Source organism: Sapajus apella, unplaced genomic scaffold, assembly GCF_009761245.1.
Source record: "Sapajus apella isolate SASKATOON/1434 unplaced genomic scaffold, GSC_monkey_1.0 scaffold20, whole genome shotgun sequence".
In the NCBI taxonomy this organism is placed as follows: domain Eukaryota; kingdom Metazoa; phylum Chordata; class Mammalia; order Primates; family Cebidae; genus Sapajus; species Sapajus apella.
The window spans coordinates 28,025,962-28,046,947 of NW_022436960.1; the positions used below are offsets into that span (position 1 = coordinate 28,025,962).

The following is a 20,986-nucleotide window of genomic DNA, read 5'->3' on the forward strand; positions in this document are numbered from 1 at the left end:
CCTGGCCAAGGTAAAACCCCAACTCTACTAAAAATACAAGAAGTAGCTGGGCATGGTGGCATGCACCTATGATCCCAGCTACTTGGGAGCCTGAAGCAGGAGAATTGCTTGAACCCGGGAAGTGGAGGTTGCAGTGAGCAAATATCACAGCATTGCACTCCAGCCTGGGCAATAGAGCGAAACTCTGTGTTGAAAAAAGAACAAACCAAAAAACCCAGGGACAGGGGTAACTAGACAGATACCTGGTGCAGACGATTTCAGACAGAAGCTAGCTGCCAGGCAGAGGCCCTGGAGAGAGGGCTTCCTGGTGTGTGCCAGGAGTTGTAGCTCAGTGGGTGAGGCTGGTGGAAGATGAAGAATGGAGGGGGCAAGGGGCTGTGTGAGAAAATAAGTGAAGTCAGGATGAGGCCGGGCATAGTGGCTCACGCCTGTAATCCCAGCACTTTGGGAGGCCGAGGCTGGTGGATCACAAGGTCAAGAGATCAAGACCATCCCGGCCAACATAGCGAAACCCCATCTCTAAAAAAATAAAATTAAAAAAAAATTTTTTTTTAAGTCAGGATGGTTCCAAAATTTCTGGCCTGAGCAACAACAGGATGGGCAGATCATGAGGATGGGGTTGGGAAAGGCTCCAGGTGGAAAAGGTTTCAGGGCAGGATCAAGAGTTCAGGCATTGTTTTTTTTTTTTTTCTTTTTTTATTGTAATAATTGTTTTAATTGAGATATAATTCACATACCATAAAATTCACCTTTTTAAAATATACAATTTAGTATATTATTCACTAGGTTTTACCACTAATTCTAGAATATTTGATGACCCCAATAAAAAACCCCATACACATTGTCCCCTCCCTGACATGAACTTTCTGTCTCTGGAAACTTCATATAAATGGAAGTATATACAATATGTGTCCTTTGTGACTGGCTTCTTTCGCTTAGTGTAATGTTTTCAAGGTTCATCTATGTTGTATCATGTATCAGCAGTTTATTCTTTTTTATGGCTGAATAATATTCCATTATTTGGATACATCACATTTTGTGTATTCATCCGGTGATGGACATTGGGTTGTTGCCACTTTTTGTCTATTATGAATAATGCTGCTATCAACATTCATTTGCAAGTTTTGATGTGAACATATGTGTTCAATACTCTTAAGCATATACCTAGAAGTAGATTGCTGGGTTATAAGGTAACTCTATGTTTAACTTTTTGAGGAACTGCCAAATTGCTTTCCAAAGCAGCTGACCCATTTTACATTCTCATCAGCAATATGTGAATTTCTCCAGATCCTTGCCAACATTTGTCGTTGTTTTTTTTTTATTGTGGCCATCCTAGGGGTGAGAAGTGGTGTCTCCTTGTGATTTTTAATTTGTATTCCTCTAATGACTAATGAGGTTGAACGTCTTCTCATGTGCTTATGGCGTGCATTCGCATATCTTCTTTGGAGAAATGTCTATTCAAATTTCTTGCCCATTTTTTAACTGGGTTGTCTTTTTGTTGTTGAATTGTAAGAGTCCTTTATATATTCTAGAAATTAGACCCTTATCAGATATGATTTCCAAGTATTTTCTCCCATTCTGTAGGATGTGTTTCAAAAGTTTACTTTTGGGCCAGGTGTTGTGGCTCATGTTTGTAATCTCAACACTGTGGGAGGCTAAAGTGAGTGGATCACCTGAGTTCAGGAGTTGGAGATCAGCCTGGGCAATATGGTGAAACCTCATCTCTACTAAAAAACAAAACAAACAAAAAGAAAATTAGCCATATTGCCAACCTAGGGTGGTAGGTAGAGGAAGAAGTGAGGCCAAGAGTGTATTTTGTTTTGTTTTGTCGTTTTTTTGTTTTGTTTTTGAGAGGGGAGAAACAGCCTTATGTTTGTATCAGATGGGAATGATGCCATGGGAGAGAGGGGAGAATTGCTGGAGTGGTGTCGCTGAGTAGGTGATGGCGGGACTGATGTTCACATGGAAGGGTGGCCTTCGATGGGGCACAGACAGTCACCTGTGGAAAAAGGTTGGAGGCAGGATGTGGGCACAGCCCTACCCGCCGGCCAGGAGCAGGCCTGTGGGAGTCTGTGTGCCACTGTTGTCAAGGGAAGGCTGAGAGTGAGGATGGGGGACCGTTGGGAGTGAGAGGAAGAAAGTATGAAAGGGTGTCTAGGGTAGAGCAAGTACAGTGGGGGACAGAGTGAGGCCGGTCAGCACTGAGCCTGCAGGTGAGGTCTGTGTCACAGGGTCTTAACCCATCACAGGCTAGAGTGCAGTGGCACAATCTCAGCTCACTGCAGCCTCAACCTTCTAAGCTCAATCCATCCTCCTACCTCAGCCTCCTGAGTAACTGGGACCACAGGCACAGGCCACCATGCCTGGCTAATTTTGTAATTTTTATAGAGATTGGCTCTACCTATGTTGCCCAGGCTGGTGTCGAACTCCTTGGGTTCAAGTGATCATCCCGCCTCAGCCTTCCATTGTGCAGAGATGCCAGACGTGAGCCACTGCACCCGGCCTATGTCTTCAATTTTGAGTTAGGTTCTGACATCAAAAGCCTCCTATTGCTGGGATCTTTATTCTCTGTAGCCTTCACTGGACTGTAAGCCCCATGCGGGTGTGAGCAGTGCTGTCTAGTCCGCTGCTACATCTCAACACCCAGCTCCTCGTGCATGGGAGACTCTCAATACGTAGCACTGAATCGCTGGATAAATGAATGAAGCAATGAATGAGAAAAGTCCTAGAAGTGGCACATGGCCTAGATTTCTGAAGCAGCCCCTTCCGCAACCCTGGGTGATTCTAGACCTGCTCTCCCCACCCCACCCTGCACCCCACCCTACCCTCCTCTCCCTAAGCCGACCCCTGCCCCCTTCAGCCCCCGCAGCGCAGACCCTGTGGCTTTAAGGCCGGCAGGAACTGAGCCGGGCGGTGATTGGTGGTTTATTCTAAGGATGAAGGATGAGCTCATCCGCAGCCAATGGCCGCGCTGCACCGGCTGGCCCCGCATCTGCCGGACGCCAGAAAGTAGCCGCCCGCGGCGCGCTCCGGCGTGAAGGGCCGGTGGCGGCAGGGGGAGGCCTGGCCTGCGGACCCAGCTCCCAGCTTGGGCAGGTACTGTGTGTGTCCGACCCCTTCTCCACCCTCCCAAGCGAGGGGCCCCCTCAGCCGTTCCCCGCGGGATCATGCACCTTGCGGCCGGGGCCCCGCGGGCTGCACGTGCCGCTTTCTGTGTCCAGGCGCAGCCAGGCAGCTCTGCCCGGCAGGACCCGGCCGGACGGGGTGGCCCCTGAAGCCAGCACAACCCTCCTGGGTGACCCCCAGAGCAAGGCCTCAGAGCCTCAAGTCCCCCGCTGGGCTTGGCCGAGAGGGGAGGGTGCGGCCTCCCTCCGCCTCCTGGCCGCGTCCTGGCTTTCTGCCACTGGCTGAGGCTGTGGGCTTCCCCTCCCGCCCCACTGCCCATCCTGCTGTCTCCTCCCTCTCTCCAAATGACCTGGGGTTGGAAGTTCCAGGCCCTGCCCATTCCCAAAGGGACCTGGGAGAGCAAAAGCCAGGCAGCTCTGCAGGCTCCTCTCTAAGCCCCTTCCCTAACCGCAGCCACAGCTCTCATCCCTTTGGCTGCCTGGGTCACTCATTGCTCAGGGAGGAGCTGCTGTCAGGTCCTTGGAGACCACATGGTCTTCTCAAAGATAAAGCCAGGAGGACAGAGCGATCCTCCCTGGGGCTGGGTCACCCTGCGCTCTTCCAGCCCCATCCAATGTGGCACCAAGTCTGCCACGCAGTCATTCCATCTGCCGACAGATCTCCTGGCCCAGTGCTGTGCTTAGCTCTCTGCTGGCTCCAGGAGAGGTCCTCACTTGCTGACCACACTGACCTCAGAACCAAGGGAACAAAACACAGCAGGGGCAATCCAACCCATCCACAGAGAAGTGCTGAACCCCAAAGGGTAAATGAGATTCCCACAGAAGGAGTGGGGGAGGGGGAGGGACGAACAGGCAGGGTGGAGGGAACAGCATGAGGAAGAGCATTTGAGCCTGGGGTGTGTGGCCTCCATGTGCTGAATGCATACTAGACATCAGCCTTGCTCCATGGAGACCCCGTGAAGGTGGCTATGGATCACAACTATTCTCAGCTCTCTCCAGAGCTCAACATAGTACTAGATGCTCCAGAAATGTTTGCTGAACTGCATTAGAATGGAAAGGAAAACAGCTTCAGGCCCACATGGTGGCTCACACCTGTAATCTCAGCACTTTGGGAGGCCAAGGCGGGTGGATCACTTGAGGTCAGGAGTTCAAGACCAGCCTGGTCAACATGCTGAAACACCATTCTACTAAAAATACAAAAAAATAGCTAGACGTGGTAGGCGAGTGGCCTGTAATTCCAGCTACTGTAATTACAACATCCAGTTGGATGCTGAGGCAGGAGAATTGCTTGAATCCAGGAGGCAGAGGTCACAGTAAGCTGAGATTGCACCACTGTACTCCAGCCTGGGTGACAGAGAAAGACTCTGTCTCAAATAAAAAAAAAAAAAAAAAAGAAAAGATCCCTAAGCTGGCTATGATTCTACCATTATCAGCACTTAGGAAGAACCTGGAGCCATGAAAAGACTTTACCCACTTTAGCTCTGACCCCTCCAGTCTTTGGGGGTGAACATTAGTCTCCCTGATATTCAGTGGGGGAGACTGGGATGTGGATGGGGGTGTCCTCCCAGCTAGGTCCTCCCTAACGCATTTGCCCATTCCAGGTCCCAGCTGCAGGGCAGCCATGAGCCTGGTGGCCTGCGAGTGCCTGCCCAGCCCTGGCCTGGAGCCTGAGCCTTGCTCACGAGCACGGTCCCAGGCTCGCGTGTACCTGGAGCAGATTCGCAACAGGGTGGCTCTGGGGGCGCCTGACATGACAAAGCGTGACTATCTGGTGGATGCAGCCACGCAGATCCGGCTGGCTCTGGAGCGAGACGTTAGTGAGGACTATGAGGCGGCCTTCAACCACTATCAGAATGGTGTGGACGTGCTGCTCCGTGGCATACACGGTGAGGACCGGGGCTGGGTGGGGCTGGGCAGGGGGGAGGGGCCAGGGCAGGGCTCCTCCTGTCACCATCTCTCCTGTCCTCTGCCCATCCGTACGGGGTGAGCAGGGCACTATGCTGGCCTGCAGAGCCTCCATGAAGGACAATGATAGCTGGCACTTATTAAGCAGTTCCTGCGTGCCAGGCACCATTCTAAGGGCTTTATGTAGATTCATTCATTTGAGCTTCACAGTAATAGAAATTACTATATATGTTCTTGTATGTCATTCCTAGTACATGGGAACCATTTGTTTTATTACCATGTTCCAGATGAGGAAGCTGAGGCATGGGGCAGTTAAATAGCTTGCTCAAGGCTCCACAGCTATGAAATGGCAGAGCTGGTGTTTGACTTCACAGGCTATGTACTTGGCCCACCACACTTGACTGTCTGTGGAGCTAGGGTGGGCTCCTGCCCTCTGGGAGTTTGCATTCTAGTGAGGGGAGACTGATGAATTGATTTGGACAATTATAGTCTCAGGAAGAAGATTAGGGGGAAAGTGAAGGGAGGAAAGAGGGAAACTGAGTTCAGGCTGGGCCTGCCTAGAGCATTTTCCAGAGGTTAGATCTCTAATCTGAGCACTGGAGGTTGGTAGGTGCGTTACTAGGTGAAGGACTGGCTGGAGACAGCGAGAACAGCCGAGGCGTGGAGGTGAGAGGGAAGTTCCCTTCAGGGCAGCATGAGGAACTTCCACGCCGGGGGGGAGAGGCTGGTGCTGAGGCCAGTTTGAGACGCCTGTGGGCCCTGGTGGCCAAGCTGCGGGTGGGCATTGGGCCTTCCCTGCCATCCAACTAAGGAGACCCCTCAAGCTTGGGCTTCCAGTCTGTCCAGTCAATTCCTTTATCCTCCAATCCTGGTCCCCACCCTAGCCTTCTTCACACTGGGCATCAGAGATGGAAGAAGCAATGCTCTCTGGAATCTTCTGTCCCCTCCTCTGAAAAAATGGTTGGGGAAATCCCCACCCTGTCCCTTCCCAGGGTGTGACAGCTGCCAGCAAGGCAGAGGGTGCCAACAGCAAAGTGCTGTCTGCTGAGGAGTGGTCCTGGTTCCCAACCTCCTCCTGCCAGCTCCTGTCCTCCTCCTTCCTGGCTGGTTCCCCACCCCAGAGGAGGGGCTCACGAAGTCATCTGGGGGCAGAATCTGCCGAACAAGCCTTAGAAACAGGAGCTCTCTCCTGGGGAGGGCAGAGGGCAGGCAATGGAGCTAGGACTCCAGCCCTCTGAGGCCAGGGCTGGGGACCCTGGTGACCCTCGTCTCCCACAGTTGACCCCAACAAGGAACGACGTGAGGCTGTGAAGCTGAAAATTACCAAGTACCTGCGGCGGGCAGAGGAGATCTTCAACTGCCACCTGCAGCGGCCACTGGGCAGTGGAGCCAGCCCCAGCATGGTGAGGAGACCCCCTGTCCAAAGGCCTGAGCAGGAGGCGGGCTCTGAGGGGAGACTGCAGAGACCCCGACACCCACAGGCCCGCCCTGGGCTGCAGGATTGGGGCTGGCAGTGGAGGTATTAGTTGGGCTGGAGTGTGTCAGGGCGTCCCATCCTCTTCTCCTGCTGGCTTCCTTTCTCTCCCACGTCTCATGGTTCATTCATTTCCAAACAACTCACTGAGCCATATCCAGTTCAGTCTGCTCCCTCACAGAGCACTCGACGTGTGCAGATATACATCTGCCAGCCTTGCACACGGGCCCATGTACACGCTTGTGCGTGTCCACATTCAGAGCCTCCTGATTCTGTCTCGGTTGTGAACTGGCATACGTTTTGCAGCAGACTGCGACACCCACATATGCACACACACTCTCCCACATGGCTTCTCTAAACCAGTAAGTGCTCAGTGAGGGTGGAGAATTCGTGCGGGCTTCTTACCCCACAGATGCGCACGCTTGCATGGTCCTCCTCGGCTCTGCATCTTGTGAGACTGCCTTTCCCCAGAGCAGGTGCTTGGTCTTTGAGGCATGTTCCCTGAGACTCAGTTTCCCAAGTTATTTCCCTACCCCCATCTTGGGAGCTTCTGCTTTTTTTGAGATGGAGTCTCACTTTGTCACCCAGGCTGGAGTGCAATGGCATAATCTTGGCTCACTGCAACCTCTGCCTCCCAGGTTCAAGCAATTCTCCTGTCTCAGCAGCCCAAGTATCTGGGATTATAGGCAGGCACCATCACGCCTGGCCAATTATTGTATTTTAGTAGAGATGGGGTTTCACCATATTGGCCAGGCTGGTCTCAACGTCCTGACCTCAAGTGATCTGCCCGCCTTGGCCTCCCAAAGTGCTGAGATTACAGGCGTGAGCCATAGCACTTGGCCTAGATGGGGCTTTTGAGAGGGGGCTTCTGAAGCCCCAAGAACTTCATGGGCCTTGGACAGGGGCTGAGCAGAGAGGTTGGCCTGGCCACCCTGGATGGTTATGGGTGCCTGTCAGTCAAGGCCAGCTTTTCCACCCAGCCTGCCCCTGTGGGGCAGGGCCTGCCTGTCCCCCTGCCCTCCGCACTGCTCTCCTAGCATCCAGAAGCCCCTGCCTGAAGCCTGGTGAGAAGGCCATGGCTGAGGAGGGCTTGGCCCTGAGGCTGTGTGTGGACTGTCTCCCTCCTCTGCAGGGTTTCAGCAGCCTGAGGCTCCGGCCCATCCGCACGCTGAGCTCTGGCCTGGAGCAGCTGAGGGGCTGCAGGGTGGTCGGGGTCATCAAGAAGGTGAGTGAGTGAGCACTTGTCTTGCAGGAGGGAGACAGGGTATGCAATTTGGGGTGGTGGCGGGGAGAAGATGGGATGTGGTGAAAGCAGGTCTGTAGCAGTGGCCCCCACTCCTCCAGAGGGGGTGGACAGGGGTCAGAGGGGAGTGCAGCTGTGTCCAGCAGTTCCCACCTCTCCCCCATCCCCAACACACATGACTCAGTCCTGGGTCCTGGAGAGGAAAATGCGGGGAACGAGAAGAGGCCGGTTGGCCAGGCACAGTGGCTCACACCTGGAATCCCAGCACTTTGGGAGGCCAAGGAAAGAGGACTGCTTGAGCCCAGGAGTTGAGAGATCAGCCAGGGCAACAGAGTGAGACCCCATCTCAAATCAAATAATATAAAATATAAATTTAAAATATAATATAAAAAGAAGAGGCAGACAGGCCCTTTCCATAGCCCTGAAGCTCAGACCCAGAAAACCTGCTCCTTGGGAGAGTCGGGACAGAAACTGCAGGAGGAGCGAGGCGCTGTGCCCAGGCGCCCTGCCAGCCCTTGAGGCCCTGCTCACTCCCAATTCCCGATTCCCACAGCACCCCCACCATATTCACCCTGAACCCCAGGGCTGCAGCCAAGACGCTCCACGGAGCACAGCTGGGGACTTCCTGCAGCTGGGACATGCTCCTCTCCAGAAACCTGTCCAGAGAGGGCCTGCGCTGGCCCATCCTTGCCTAGGGCCTTGGCAAGTCTGCCCCTTTTTTCTCTCTTGACCTAACTCTAACTTCACCCTATCTCAACCCCATCTCGCACCCTTTGCCTTGTTCAGGGCAGACAAGGAGATAGGAGGCAAGGTCCCAACCCTACTCGGGGCCCTCGTTATTAGAGTGAAGGAATCAGAAGGACAGAGAATGAGGTCAAATGAGAGTCCAGCCGGTATGAGGCTCCCCTCTTCCCCCCGAACCTTGGAATAGTCACCCAAGAAGTTGTTTACCAAGCTGGTTAAAGGGAGAGCTTCCTAAAAATACAGCTACACAAGAATCTGTTATTTAACATACTCGCCAGGTGATTCTGGGGGATCTGGGGGCCCACAGAGAAAAGGAGACAGTCCTGTGATTCCCACCAGCAAGAGGCTGACATGCTGCCCGCAGGACAGCCCCATGCTGAGCACCAGCCAGGGTGGCCACAGGCAAGCCCCCTGTTCTCTGAGCTTTGGTTTCCTCTTCTGGAAAGTGAGATGAGAATTCTCCCCCTACGGGGTGATCTGGGAGGTCAAATAATTTTGGGGAAAGACCTGGCACATGCTATGACATTGAGTACATGCTGGATGGCTCTAAATACTAGTGACAGGAGTGAGCCGGGAGGCATGCAGGCTCCTGTTCCCAGGGCTTACTCTGGCAGCTCCTCCTGAATCCCTGTACTGCTGACCCCAGACGGTCAGCGCAGGCCCTGCCAGCTTCCATCTGCCACGATCCCCTCCCCACTGCTCCAGTGTCAGTGGTCACGACCCGACCTTGGCTCAGCACAGCCGCTCCCAGAGACCTTCAGGGAGGTGACCGACAGACACCAGGCCTCCCAGTAAGATCCTGCTGAACCGTATGTGTTATGGTGAGAGGGGTTCTGAGCTGAGTAAGGTAGGGAAACAGTGAGTTCAAGTTATGGTGCTTTGTTTTTTAATGATAGGAGTTCTTAGAGGTTTTAGATGCAAATGTACACTGTGATACAGAATTCACCAAACTTGTTTAGCCTCAGGAAAGTGGTTTAGGAATCTAGTGTTTCGAGGCCACTGCAGATGGAAAGCACAAATTAAGGCCAAGACCAACCATTCTTTTTTTTTTCCTCTTTTTTTTTTTTTTTTGACATAGGGTCTTGCTCTGTAGCTCAGGCTGGAGTGCAGTGGTGTGATCTCACTGCAGCCTCGACCCACCAGGCTCAAGCAATCCTTCCGCCTCAGCCTCCTGAGTAGCTGGAACCACAGGCTCAAGCCCTGTTCATTTCTTCTGTTTTTTCGTAGAGCGATCTCGTGGTGTTGCCCAGGCTGGTCTCAAACTCCTTGCCTCAGGTGTCCTCCCACCTCCGTCTTAGCCTCCCAAAGCACTTGGGATGACAGACGTGAACCACTGGCCCAGCCCATTCTGTTTTAGGACTGCCCTGCTTTTTTTTCTTTTTTACTCCATCTTGGATACTCAAAGACTTCACCTCCCTCCTGAGATTCTACTTCCTTTCCCTGTGTTGTGCCCACGCCAGGAGCAGCACTTTCCCCAAAGTAGGAAAGCTATTCCTTCCTCTGGGCCTGGGTTGGATATGCTGTCACCTTCATTCCATTCCACAGCTCTGCCCAGGCAGATCCGGGCAAGTGGGCAGTGCCAGCCAGCGGCAACCCTCAGGTTCAAGGAGGAAGCAAAGGGCTGGCTCAGGATGATGCTTGAGTGAACCCTAATGTGTCTGGCTGTTAGAGTAACTAGGGGCTGAGGAGGTGGTGGCATGGAGCAGTGAGGTGGGTGGGTCGGGACTTGGTAAGCAGCCAGAATACCCAAGGGCCTGCCCTCAGAGCCCGGGGCCAGGGAGACATCACTGGGTATTGGCTGAGCTTTGTCCAAGGAGCTAGATTCTGAGAAGGGGTGGAAGAAAAAGAAGGTCATCCAAGTCACTTCTTCTTTTATTTGGCTTAACACAGGGGTGTTTTTTTAATTGTTACCAACATTTTAAAATGTGCAGATTTTTATAAAAGTCCAGATTTCCTGCTTCTCTTGAAAAAATTAGATCTGGAAACGCTTGGGTTCCCATTCTCCCGTGGCAGCAGGGAGTGGGGGAGGAGATGCTTGCTTTAGATGGGGCACCAGCACCGCCCCCCCCCAGCTGCACCTCCGCCCTGCCCATTTGCTCACATGCCTGGCCCCTGTGGGCCTTTGAGTTTAAGAACCTGTTTGATTTTTGATTTTTTAATTATTTTTTCTTTGAGATGGAGTTTCACTCTTGTTGCCTAGGCTGGAGTGCAATGGCATGAACTTAGCTCACCACAACCTCCGCCTCCCAGGTTCAAGCGATTCTCCTGCCTCAGCCTCCTGAGTAACTGGGATTGCAATCATGCATCACCATGCCCAGCTAATTTTGTATTTTTAACAGAAATGAGTTTCTCCATATTGGTCAGGTTGGTCTCAAACTCCCAACCTCAGGTCATCCACCTGCCTTGACCTCCCAAAGTGCTGAGATTACAGGCGTGAGCTACCACACCCAGCCTCCTGTTTGAAACCTTTAGGCTTGTTTGTTCCATGGGAGATTCCTCCTGGGCTTCTGATACTTTGTGTATCTTTAAAGAAAATGTTTACCATTTCACCAAAGCTTTAATTGTCCCTCTGTCCCAAGAACTCTGTGGGTCTCTATTTAAAACGATTGCCCTTTTTTAAAAGGTGAGAGAAAACACTCAGAACTGCCTTCCATCTTCCCAAATGGAAGGCTCACCTGACAGCTGAATGGCACCTTCTCATTTCCTCCATCCCCCAAACCACTGAGTAAAAGGGATTTCTTATTTGTTTGAATGAATGGGAAAATGTTCCCCACTCTGCTGCTCTTTTGAAATATGAGAGAAAAAAAAATCCCCCTGATATCCTACCTAACTCCAAGATAATCACTGTTAATGTTTTAGTCTAATTCTTTTTGGATAATGAGGTTGGTGTTAATTTTTTTAACAGAAATATTTCAGTGGATAGATCAAGGTTTATTTCTGGCTTCCCCAGCCTTCCCTCCTTTGCTAGCTTTTTTTTTTTTTTTTTTTTTTTTTGACTCTGTCAATTAGACAGCCTTGCCCAGGATAAGGTGGCGGGGAATCCCACTTGGCAAGTGACGGTGGGGAATTATCCAGGATGTCAGGATTTGTGGGAAACTCTGTTTTCCTAAATGATTCCAGAGTTTTCTTCCTTGCTTTTTCAAACGTTGCACAAGTTTGGTCAGGGAGCCAAGCCCAGGCTGGACTTGGTCTCTGGCTGTTGGAGGAGAGACCTCTGGTGGTCAAAGAGGACACCTTGCTCCTGCTGCAAAAGGTCCTGGGAGCTCGTCTAGTCCACGGCAGGCTCAGGAGGGAAGGCCCTTGCCAAGGGTGCCTTGTTGTGCCCCTAGTTCTAGTAGAGTCTGCAGGGCTCTGAGATTGGTCTGCCTGGGCTCAAGTCCTGTGTCTCAGGGCAGGCCAATAGCCAAGGAGTCATACCACCATGGCCTGGCCTTGCTCCACACGCCCTCACCTGGGCCGAATCCTCTGCCTTTCCGCCCTCGATGTACCCATGTACTGCTGCAGTGTGCCCCTGCCCACCACACAGATGAGTCAAGGACCCAACTCCAAACATGGACCTGACCCTGCGATTGGCAGCCTCTGCCTCTAATAGAAACAAACACAAGTAGAGGACGGCCTCCCAAGAGGACTTTACAAGTTTTATTTTCAGTCAGGAGCACATACACAGGTTTTTCACATAAACTTGTGTCATGGGGGTTTGTGTAAATGAAGGGTGTGGAATGGGGAAGAGGCCTGAAGGCAGTGTGCCAAGCCTGTACAACATGGCTGCACATCAATTGTAAAACAGATCAGAGGCCAGGTGCAGTGGTCATGCCTGTAATCCCAGCACTTGAGGCCAAGGCAGGAGGATCACGATGAGAGATGGAGACCACCCTGGCCAACATGGTGAAACCCTGTCCCTACTAAAATAAAAATCAGCTGGGTAGGGTGGTGCATGCCTGTAGTCCCAGCTATGTGGGAGGCTGAGGCAGGGGAAATGCTTCAACCTGGGAGGTGGAGGTTGCAGTGAGCCGAGATAGTGCCGCTGCACTCTAGCCTGGCGACCGAGCAAGACTCCATCTCAAAAAAAAAAAAAAAAAAAAAAAAAGGGGGGGGGGTCAGAGAAAGTGACTAGCTTTGAGGTCCCTTCCAGCTGTGACACCTCAGACCCTGCAGCATGGTGGTGTTCTGCCCAAGGCCTTGGGCGAGAGGTTGACCTCCAGTGAGTCCAGGTGGAACAGGGCTTTCTCAGCCCTCCCCTCAGGGGGAATGGGGCCTGGGCCAGCATGGGCAGGGAGAGGCAGGGAATTATTCTCACATGCTCACCACACACACAGGCTGAGCCGAGGTGAGGGCTGCTCACAGCGCATGTGTCCAGCATCTACCACATCCTTGTGCTCTGCGGGGATCTGGGAATACAGAGCTCACAGTCCAGTGGGGAAACAGATTAGACAGGGTAAACAGGCTCTGAGGGTGAACCCAGAGAGCATGAGACACAGGTTAGGGACCCCAGCCCCTGTAATCTTGGAAAGGCTTCCTGGAGGAGGCAGCATCTGAGACCACAGGTCTAGCAAGGGTGGATGAGCAGTGATCGATGTCAGCTTTGGGAGTGCCACCAAAGCCTGCCCTCCCTGCCCTGCCACTGGAGTGAGACAGCTTCAGTGGAGGAACCTGGGTAGGGGGTGGTCAGGCTGGGGACATGAAGCCCCAGGAGCTAGCACACACCTAACCAGTGCCTCTTGTATTTCGGTAGGTGCAGCTGGTCCAGGACCCGGCAACCGGAGGGACCTTCGTGGTAAAGGCAAGTGCCTCCCAGCCTCTGCCACTCTTCATCCCCTTGGGTTGTTCTCAGGGCTCTTGGAGACTCCCATCCAGAACCTGCATCTGAAGCATGTGCTCCCTCCCGCCAAAAGCTGATTGTTCTGCCCAAGCATCCCCCAATTTCCAGAGGGACCTCCACAGTCTCATGTACACACACACACGTGTATGCATACTGCCGCCTCTTGGGCCAGAGGGTGGAGGACCCAGATTCTACAGGGGCAATGGGGGTAAGGCAGGTCAGGAACTGGGGAAGACAGTTGTTCCACTCCTCATTCAGGCACCCCTGAAACGAGGGCTAGGAGGTCCCCTAACAGCAGCAGTCTCTGGCCTGTCCCAAGCTGATCTGTCTTCCCTGCCCCTCCCAGAGCCTACCCAGGTGCCACATGGTGAGCCGGGAGCGGCTGACCATCATCCCACATGGAGTCCCCTACATGACAAAGCTGCTCAGGTACTTTGTGAGCGAGGACTCCATCTTCCTGCACCTGGAGCATGTGCAAGGTGAGCAGGCCGGGGGCCCCTGTCATCTCCCTGGCCTTTGGGGTATGTCATCAACCCTTAAAATGCTGAGCCCTGGTGGCATGGGGGCTCAGGCCTGCAATCCCAGCACTTTGGGAGGCTGAGGCAGGCAGGTCACCTGAGGTCAGGAGTTTGAGACCAGCCTGGCCAACATGGTGAAACGCCGTCTCTACTAAAAATACAAAAACCATTTGGGCGTGGTTGCACATGCCTATAATCTCAGCTACTTGGGAGGTTGAGGCAGGAGAATTGCTTGAACCCTGAAAGTGAAGGCTGCAGTGAGCTGACACCATGCCACTGCACTCTAGCCTGGGTGACAGAGCAAGACTCAGCACCCCCCCCCAAAAAAAAAAAAAAAAAAAAAAAAAAAAAACTGAGTCCTGGGGAGGGGTGCACAGACCAGGGAACTTGGCCTTTCTGGAGGCCAATCAGGCTGTTGTGGGCCTGTGGTGGTGCCAAGGGGGCAGGGGACATCCTGGGGAGGATGTCCACATCATAGGCAGGCGTGAGAATTGCAGCTGTCTCCTTTGTTGCCATTTCCTCCAGCGTTGGCTCTTCTTATTTTTCTGGGCTGTGCTGATCCCTTGGGAGTGGCCAGGTAGGGTGGTGGTGACTGAAGCTATGAGGACAGGAACTGGGCCATGTGGCAGATACTGCCGATTATATTGATGACCTTTAAACAGGTACACATCCTGGGGTCATGACGCAGTCATTATAAGCCTCCCTGGTCTTCTTTAAATCAGTCTCCCTAAAAACAAGTATTCACACTGGTGAGACCACCACCCAAACCAAGAATACGGACAGCGCTATCCATCTATCTGTGGTGTGTCAATTCATGAGGCTGGGCCTGCTTTGCGGTGGGCGAGGGTGCGGGGATCGAAAGGGCAGAGGTAATTCTAAGCTGAGGGGTGAGAGGGAGCACTGATGAGGGGCTGAACTAGGCCTGGACAGCCAGAGGCGGAAGCTCTGTGCCCAAGACAGAGGAGAGGTAGGAATGGGACCAGGGCCTGGCATCCACACTCTTTCTCCCTGTCCCCATGCTCACCGCTCCCTCTGCATGGCCCAGGAGGCACTCTCTGGTCCCACCTGCTCTCCCAGGCGCACCCCCGACATTCTGGGCTCAGATCTGACTCTACCCAGGAGAAGATGAAGGCTCAGCTCAACCCCCACCTCAACCTCCTAAGCCCAGCGAGGCTCCCCTCAGGCCATGCCCCTGGGCAGGTCAGAATCGCCCTGGAGCCTCCTAGGACTTCTTTGAGCCTTCCCCCAGCCGGGGAGGCCCCATCCACCAGACCCCAGAGGGAGACTGAAGGTGAACCCACAGACAGGACCAGCACTTCTGGTTCCCTGGACCTTCCAAAGGCCCCAAGTGACCACCTGTACCTTCAAGCAAGGCGGGCTGGCCAGAACTCAGACACTGGGACCTCTCAGGGACTCACTTGGGTTCCTGAGGGGGCCGGCCCAGTGCTGGGCAAGAATCAGAGTTGCCTGTCAGCGGATGGGGCTGGCCCAGGCTGTGGCAGTGCCACCTGGAGAGTGAGGGAGGAACAGGTGAAGCAGTGGGCTGCGGAGACACTGGTAGCACTGGAGGCGCTGCATGAGCAGGGGGTGCTGTGCCGGGACCTCCACCCCGAGAACCTGCTCCTGGACCAGGCAGGTAGGTGCCCTTCCCACCCTTCAGGGGGGCTGCCCCCAAGTCTCCAGGCAGAGGATGAGATCCCCAAAATCAAGGGGAGCTCCAAGATTGTCTGTTCCTTCCCGGCCCCACCCAGCATTTCAGTGGGCCTGTGCCCGAGTCTGTGGGCAAGGCTCCTGGGAGTACCCTGTATTCTGTGGGCCTCAGGGTGCTGTGCCCCTGTGGAGGTTCTGCCCAGCATGGCCCTTGGCTCCCACTGCATGACTGTTGGGGAAGCCCTGGAATCCTTCCCCTTGTCAGCTATCCTCAATCTTTGTCCCTCCTTTTTCCTGCTACACACACTGGAGAAGGTCACATCCGGCTCACATATTTTGGCCAGTGGTCAGAGGTGGAGCCCCAGTGCTGCGGGGAGGCCCTGGACAATCTCTACAGCGCCCCAGGCAAGAAGGGGGAGGCCGGGTGGCCCCTGGCACCTGGGTACTTTTGTGGGGGTTGTGCCTGGAGTCTGAGAATGACAGAGGGGATGAGTGGGGTCAGGGTAGGATGAGAATGGAAGAGGCCCTCTTGAGTGAGGCTGGGACCCTTGTGTTCTTGTTCCCACAGAGGTGGGTGGGATTTCAGAGCTAACGGAAGCCTGTGACTGGTGGAGCTTTGGGTCCATACTGTATGAGCTGCTGACAGGAATGGTGAGTGGCTGGGCTGGGTGTAGTGCCCTGGTGGGTGCCACTGAGTGTGAGTTGGGCCAGGCTGAGTGTGGGATGGGCAGAGGCTGACTGGCTGTCCTGCCCGCACAGCTGCCCCAGAAGCCAGGGACACACTTAGCTAGCTACAGCTAAGGAGACTGTCGACTTCTACGAAGGAGAGTCAAGTGGGATGGTCAGGGAAGGTTTCTGCCAGAGCGTGCCTGGGCCCAAGTTTGGAGGGAGCACAGTGTGTCACAGCCCTTCCTCCCAGGAGGGCTGCTGATCATCCTGAGCCTACCGTTCACTCCTCCCACCCATGCCCTCGGGGGCTGTCACCTCCAGACCTTAGCTGGAGGCTGGGAAAGAGGGGCTTTTTCACCCAGGCAAGCAGCTTCCCTGTCCAGCCTTGGTCAGTCATAAGCTCAGAAGATCCCCCTGCAAACACCAGGGGAACCTGTGCACAGGATGAGGGCTCTGCCTTCTGTCCTCCCCTCTCATGAGCTCAGCACTGCAACTGAGGCCAGTTATGTAGGCAGCAAGGGAGAGGCCAAATTGCATTTTAGCAGGAAATAGCCAGAATGGATGTAGTATGAACTGAAGTCCAGGCCTGACTAGCCCATCCTGGCTCCCTCCTGCTTTCATCCCATGTCACAGGGCCCCAAGAACCCTGGCTGCAAATACCCTCCGAGTGGCTCTCCTCCCATCTCTCTAGCCCAGAGTTCCTGGCCCTCCTCCTGGGGGTTCCTGGAAGCTCATACTTCCCTCCAGACAGACCCTCTGCTCCCTGAAGCTGTGGCTTTCTGGGGCGTGGAGAGGTCCTATTTTCTTTTCTTGCCACATCCCTGCATTGGCCCTGATGGTAGCATGCCACAGCCTGCTGCCAAATGAATAGTCCCTGTGGATTTTTAAATAAGACAAGTTCCATCACTGTTCCCAAGAGTGCCTGCCCTTACTGCAACCCAAGAGCGATGCTTCCAGCAAGCTTAGAGCCACGGGAGACCTAGGTCCAAACCCTGAACTCGGCACAAGTCCCTTTGCCTCTCTGGGCCTGTTTCTTGCCTTTAGCGGATAATGTAAAGGCACTGCTTAGCATCTAGCACTGTCTGGCCGTAGCAACTATCATCATTATTGTCATCATCCTCGTGGGATGTGACATGGGGAAAATCCTGCCTGCCACTGGAACACAGACAGGCCTGAGGTTGCCTCCTCAGAGGCCCTTCCCTGTGTCCTCTCAGGCACTGTCCCAGAGCCACCCTTCAGGAATCCAGGCCCACACCCAGCTCCAGCTGCCCGACTGGCTGAGTCGCCCAGCGGCCTCTCTGCTGACTGAGGTGAGGTGTAGCCCAGCCAGAGGAAGCAGCGGCCTGGCCTGAGGAAGGTGCTGGGAGGGGCGCAGAACTGTGTGTGTGAACCACATGTGCTTCATACTCAGTGTCTGATGTGGGTGCAGAGGGCAACAGGGTCAACACATTTCTGTATGTTGGTGGCCAACCACCACCACTGTCCTCAGGGTAAAAAGGGGGTTCCATGGGCTAGGGTGCCAGGGAGCAAGCCCCCTAAGGAGCCATAGTGGTCAAAGTCCCTGGAGGTCAGCCCATGCCTCTGCAGCGGGAGTGGGGAAAGCCAGCTGACTGGGCCTCTTTCTACAGCTGCTGCAGTTCGAGCCTACCCGGCGCCTGGGCGTGGGAGAAGGTGGTGTCAGCAAACTCAAGTCCCATCCCTTTTTCAGTACCATCCAGTGGAGCAAACTGGTGGGGTAAGAGGGCAAAGCGGGCAATGCAAGCAGCTGGCCTGGATCTCCTCTCTTCCTTGCCCGATATCTAGGGCTGGCCCTCTATCAACAGGCTTCGGGCGAGGAATGGAGGGCATTGCCTGTCCTGCTGGGCTCCTGCCAGGGCCTCAGAATTATGGTCATATGGCCATCTTCCAGTAAGGGCCAGCTCCTGGAAAAGTAGGGGGTAGGGGCAGTCAAGGCTCACCCTGCTAAGCAGCTTGAACCTTCCACCCGCCAGTCAACAGACCTGTTAAGCACGCAGACTCACCATGTTACAGGGTGCCTTCTGTGGCACTGGCGCTGAGCTGACCACCTGCTGCGCCTACTGTGAGGTTCTGTGACTCACTCACTGCCATGTTGTGCCCTACTTGGGACATCTCTGGAGACTCATCTCAGGACACTGATCCACTGGCTCAGTGGACCCTAACCAGGCTGTCCTGGCTGGTCATTTTAGTCACACAAGTGGGGCTTTTCCACTAGAAGCTGTTCCTGCAGCTGGGGAGGCCCAGAAGCAGGGATGCCATCTGTGGGGCAGGGAGGGATGAGGTGGGGGACAGGAGGATTCCCCCATTCCTGAACATGCCCCCTATCTTGTGATTTCAGACTTGGGAGAGCAAAAGGGAGGGGAAGAAAATAAGAGAAATGGGGGAAAGAAGGAATGCACGGCTCTGCTCCTTAGAGCAAGTCAGACATCAGAATCAAGAGCTCTCTTCCCCAGGGGGCCCACCTCTGTGTGGGGAGGGGGCAGTCTGCCCCAGGGGCACAAAAGGACAGCAATTCAGCCTCCAGGCCAAAGCAGCCGAAGGTGTGCCCATCAGGACTCCCTCTCAGGCCTTGGTTCTGTTACCATGTCACTGCCTACTAGGACTTCACACCCTTTGAGATAAGAAACCCCAAAACATATAACGACTATACATGGCTCTTAGCCAGAAATCTTGCTCTGGTCTCTGAAAAACTGGGGTGAGTGGTTACTCTAAGACAACTGCCCCCAGTTTGGGGTTTCATTTTGGGGTTCACCCCGTCACTGGGGTATGGGACCTTAGAAACTAGACTTTTGCTTCCAACTCCTCCCTGCCAGCATCCCAGTCACCACCAGGTGGCGCTTCAGACACGGTTCTCCCATCTGGCTCTGAAGGCCCAACTCTTGTCAGGCCAGACTCCTGTCTCGGCCTGACTTCCTCGGGCTCTGCAGGAGACCGCGACAGAGAGGACATGCAAAAGTGCAACCTGTATATGACTCTGTGCTCTACATCCTGGCTCTCACTGGGGCTTACCCAGCCCCAATAAAGCCTGCAATGGCCTCTGTGTTCTTGCTTCTTCAATGCAGTGAGTGAGCGTGGCCTTGGGGCAGGTTGGAAGGCTCTTGCCATAGAAGCTCCAGAGTGAAATCAAGGGTGAGGTTGGAGGCTGCCAGGAAGTAGGACGAAAGGCTGGTGGTGAGCAGCTTGCCACCTGTGCCCTGGGCCTCAGGGGAAATGGTGGGGCAGGGGGCAGGCTGGGCTCTGTGGGGAAGCAGAAAAGGATGAGAAGTCTTGGAAGAGGCTCAAGGTTCCTGGGGGGAATACCAGTTTCGTCCTCAGTGACCCCTTGCAACAGAAAACTGAAGCTCAAAGAGGTTAAGAACACAACCTACCCAGAGTTACAAGTTAGTGTTCCTTCTGCTACTCTCTGTAAGGCTGGACCACTTCCAACCACTGCTTCATAAAACACAAGTCACTTCTGGAACTTCTGTGCCTCATCCAACCACTACACATCTGACACTCTGCTGGGCCCTGAGTTTAGAATACTGTGGGTCCCAGCTCTTACAGTCGACCTCCTTTCAATAAAATGGGGCAAGTAATGCCTACTTTGCAGGTTTACCAGAGAAATGAAAGCTCCTAACACCAAGTCCTGTTCTTCCTTTCATTCAACCTAACTCTTTTATCTATTAGAGATCTAGTTCTGCCCTCTGGGACCTACTTCCTTCACATGACAGACCTTCACAGAGGAATGGCCTCACAGCAAGAGTGATCAGCAGACAGGAACTCTGGAAGGATAAGGCTGTGTTTAAGCCTGGATGCCATCACACCTGCCACCTGCAGTCTAGGTTAGCTACCAACTCTATACACTCACCCTCACTGACCAGTGCTTCTAGGTGGCCATCAACCCTCACCTGTTCATCTGTATTGACCTTGAGCATCTTGGTACATGAGGTAATCAAATCCAAATGAAATGAGGTACCCCCACCCCTCCCCAATCCATCACTGAAATAATGCAAGCCACCACAAAAAATCTAAGTCTACTGGTACTTTAAAAGGGCTTCACAAAGATGGTGATCCCAAATTCTAGAGTATGGCTTGACAGGCTCAAGGAAGCTGGGACATTAAGAGGCTATGATGCTTCTGGAAACTAAACAAATTCTAAGCCCCTCAACTATCTGCATGGACCCCTCCTTCTCAGTCACGGGCATTCCAAAGTTAACCTGAAAAGCTAGTTCAGGCCATGGTGGGAAGGAGGAGCCAGCCATGCCTCATTATACTGCCCTCCCTTCTGGAATTACTGTTAAAACAGACCCCTTAAGTCTGATGAGAAACATTTACAATCTATTTTCTCTGAAGCCTGCTGGCTGGAGGCTTCATCTGCATGATAAAACCTTGGTCTTCACAACCCCTTATTGTAACCCAGACACTCCTTTCTATTAATTCCAGATCTTTAATAACTTTTCAACCAATTGCCAATCAGAAAATCTTTGATTCTGCCTATGACAACACCCCTGGGCCTTGAGTTGTCTTGCCTCTCCAGACCAAAGCACTATACATCTTACATGTATTGACTGGTGTCTTGTGTTTCCCTAAAACGCATAAAACTAAGTTGTAGCCAAACCAACCACCTTGGGCACATGTTCTCAGGATCTCCTAAAAGTTGTGTCACAGGCCACTGGTCACTCACATTTGGCTCAGAATCTCTTCAAATATTTTACAGAGGTTGATTCTTGTCAACAATTTCCTGGCTGGCAGCCAGGGTTCTACCTTCTGTCAAATTAGGAAATAGTAAAAAAAAAAAAATTAGGAAATAGTGTTAACTTCCACAAGATAAGCAACAGGACC

The 20,986-nt window shown here is 53.3% G+C and overlaps 1 protein-coding gene across 13 annotated transcripts; it reads left to right on the forward strand.

Moving 5' to 3' along the window:
* The first annotated feature begins 2,878 nt into the window (after positions 1-2,878).
* Positions 2,879-20,929, forward strand: RPS6KL1 (ribosomal protein S6 kinase like 1). 13 transcript variants are annotated; one of them, XM_032287842.1, is made up of 13 exons: positions 2,879-3,096; positions 3,784-3,928; positions 4,727-5,011; positions 6,309-6,433; positions 7,637-7,729; positions 13,224-13,271; positions 13,657-13,789; positions 14,874-15,464; positions 15,791-15,883; positions 16,047-16,129; positions 17,362-17,457; positions 17,776-17,882; positions 19,834-20,929. In XM_032287842.1, the coding sequence occupies exons 3-13, from the start codon at positions 4,747-4,749 to the stop codon at positions 20,108-20,110; spliced, it is 1,911 nt and encodes a 636-aa protein (XP_032143733.1). In that variant the 5' UTR covers positions 2,879-3,096; positions 3,784-3,928; positions 4,727-4,746; the 3' UTR covers positions 20,111-20,929. The 13 variants fall into 13 exon arrangements, 11 of the variants coding, with proteins under 11 accessions (XP_032143733.1, XP_032143738.1, XP_032143735.1 ...); XM_032287843.1 differs by lacking the exon at positions 3,784-3,928 and having other exon boundaries at positions 2,973-3,096; positions 15,794-15,883; XM_032287848.1 differs by lacking the exon at positions 3,784-3,928 and having other exon boundaries at positions 2,974-3,096; positions 19,832-20,046.
* The last annotated feature ends 57 nt before the right edge of the window (positions 20,930-20,986 follow it).

Bases quoted from the DNA above. Each gene is read 5' to 3' on its own strand.
- RPS6KL1 (XM_032287842.1), top strand. From the start codon at position 4,747: ATGAGCCTGGTGGCCTGCGAGTGCCTGCCCAGCCCTGGCCTGGAGCCT. The intron at 13,790-14,873 runs GTGAGCAGGCCG...TGCATGGCCCAG, and splicing joins GCACCTGGAGCATGTGCAAG to GAGGCACTCTCTGGTCCCAC. The intron at 16,130-17,361 runs GTGAGTGGCTGG...GTGTCCTCTCAG, and splicing joins ATGAGCTGCTGACAGGAATG to GCACTGTCCCAGAGCCACCC.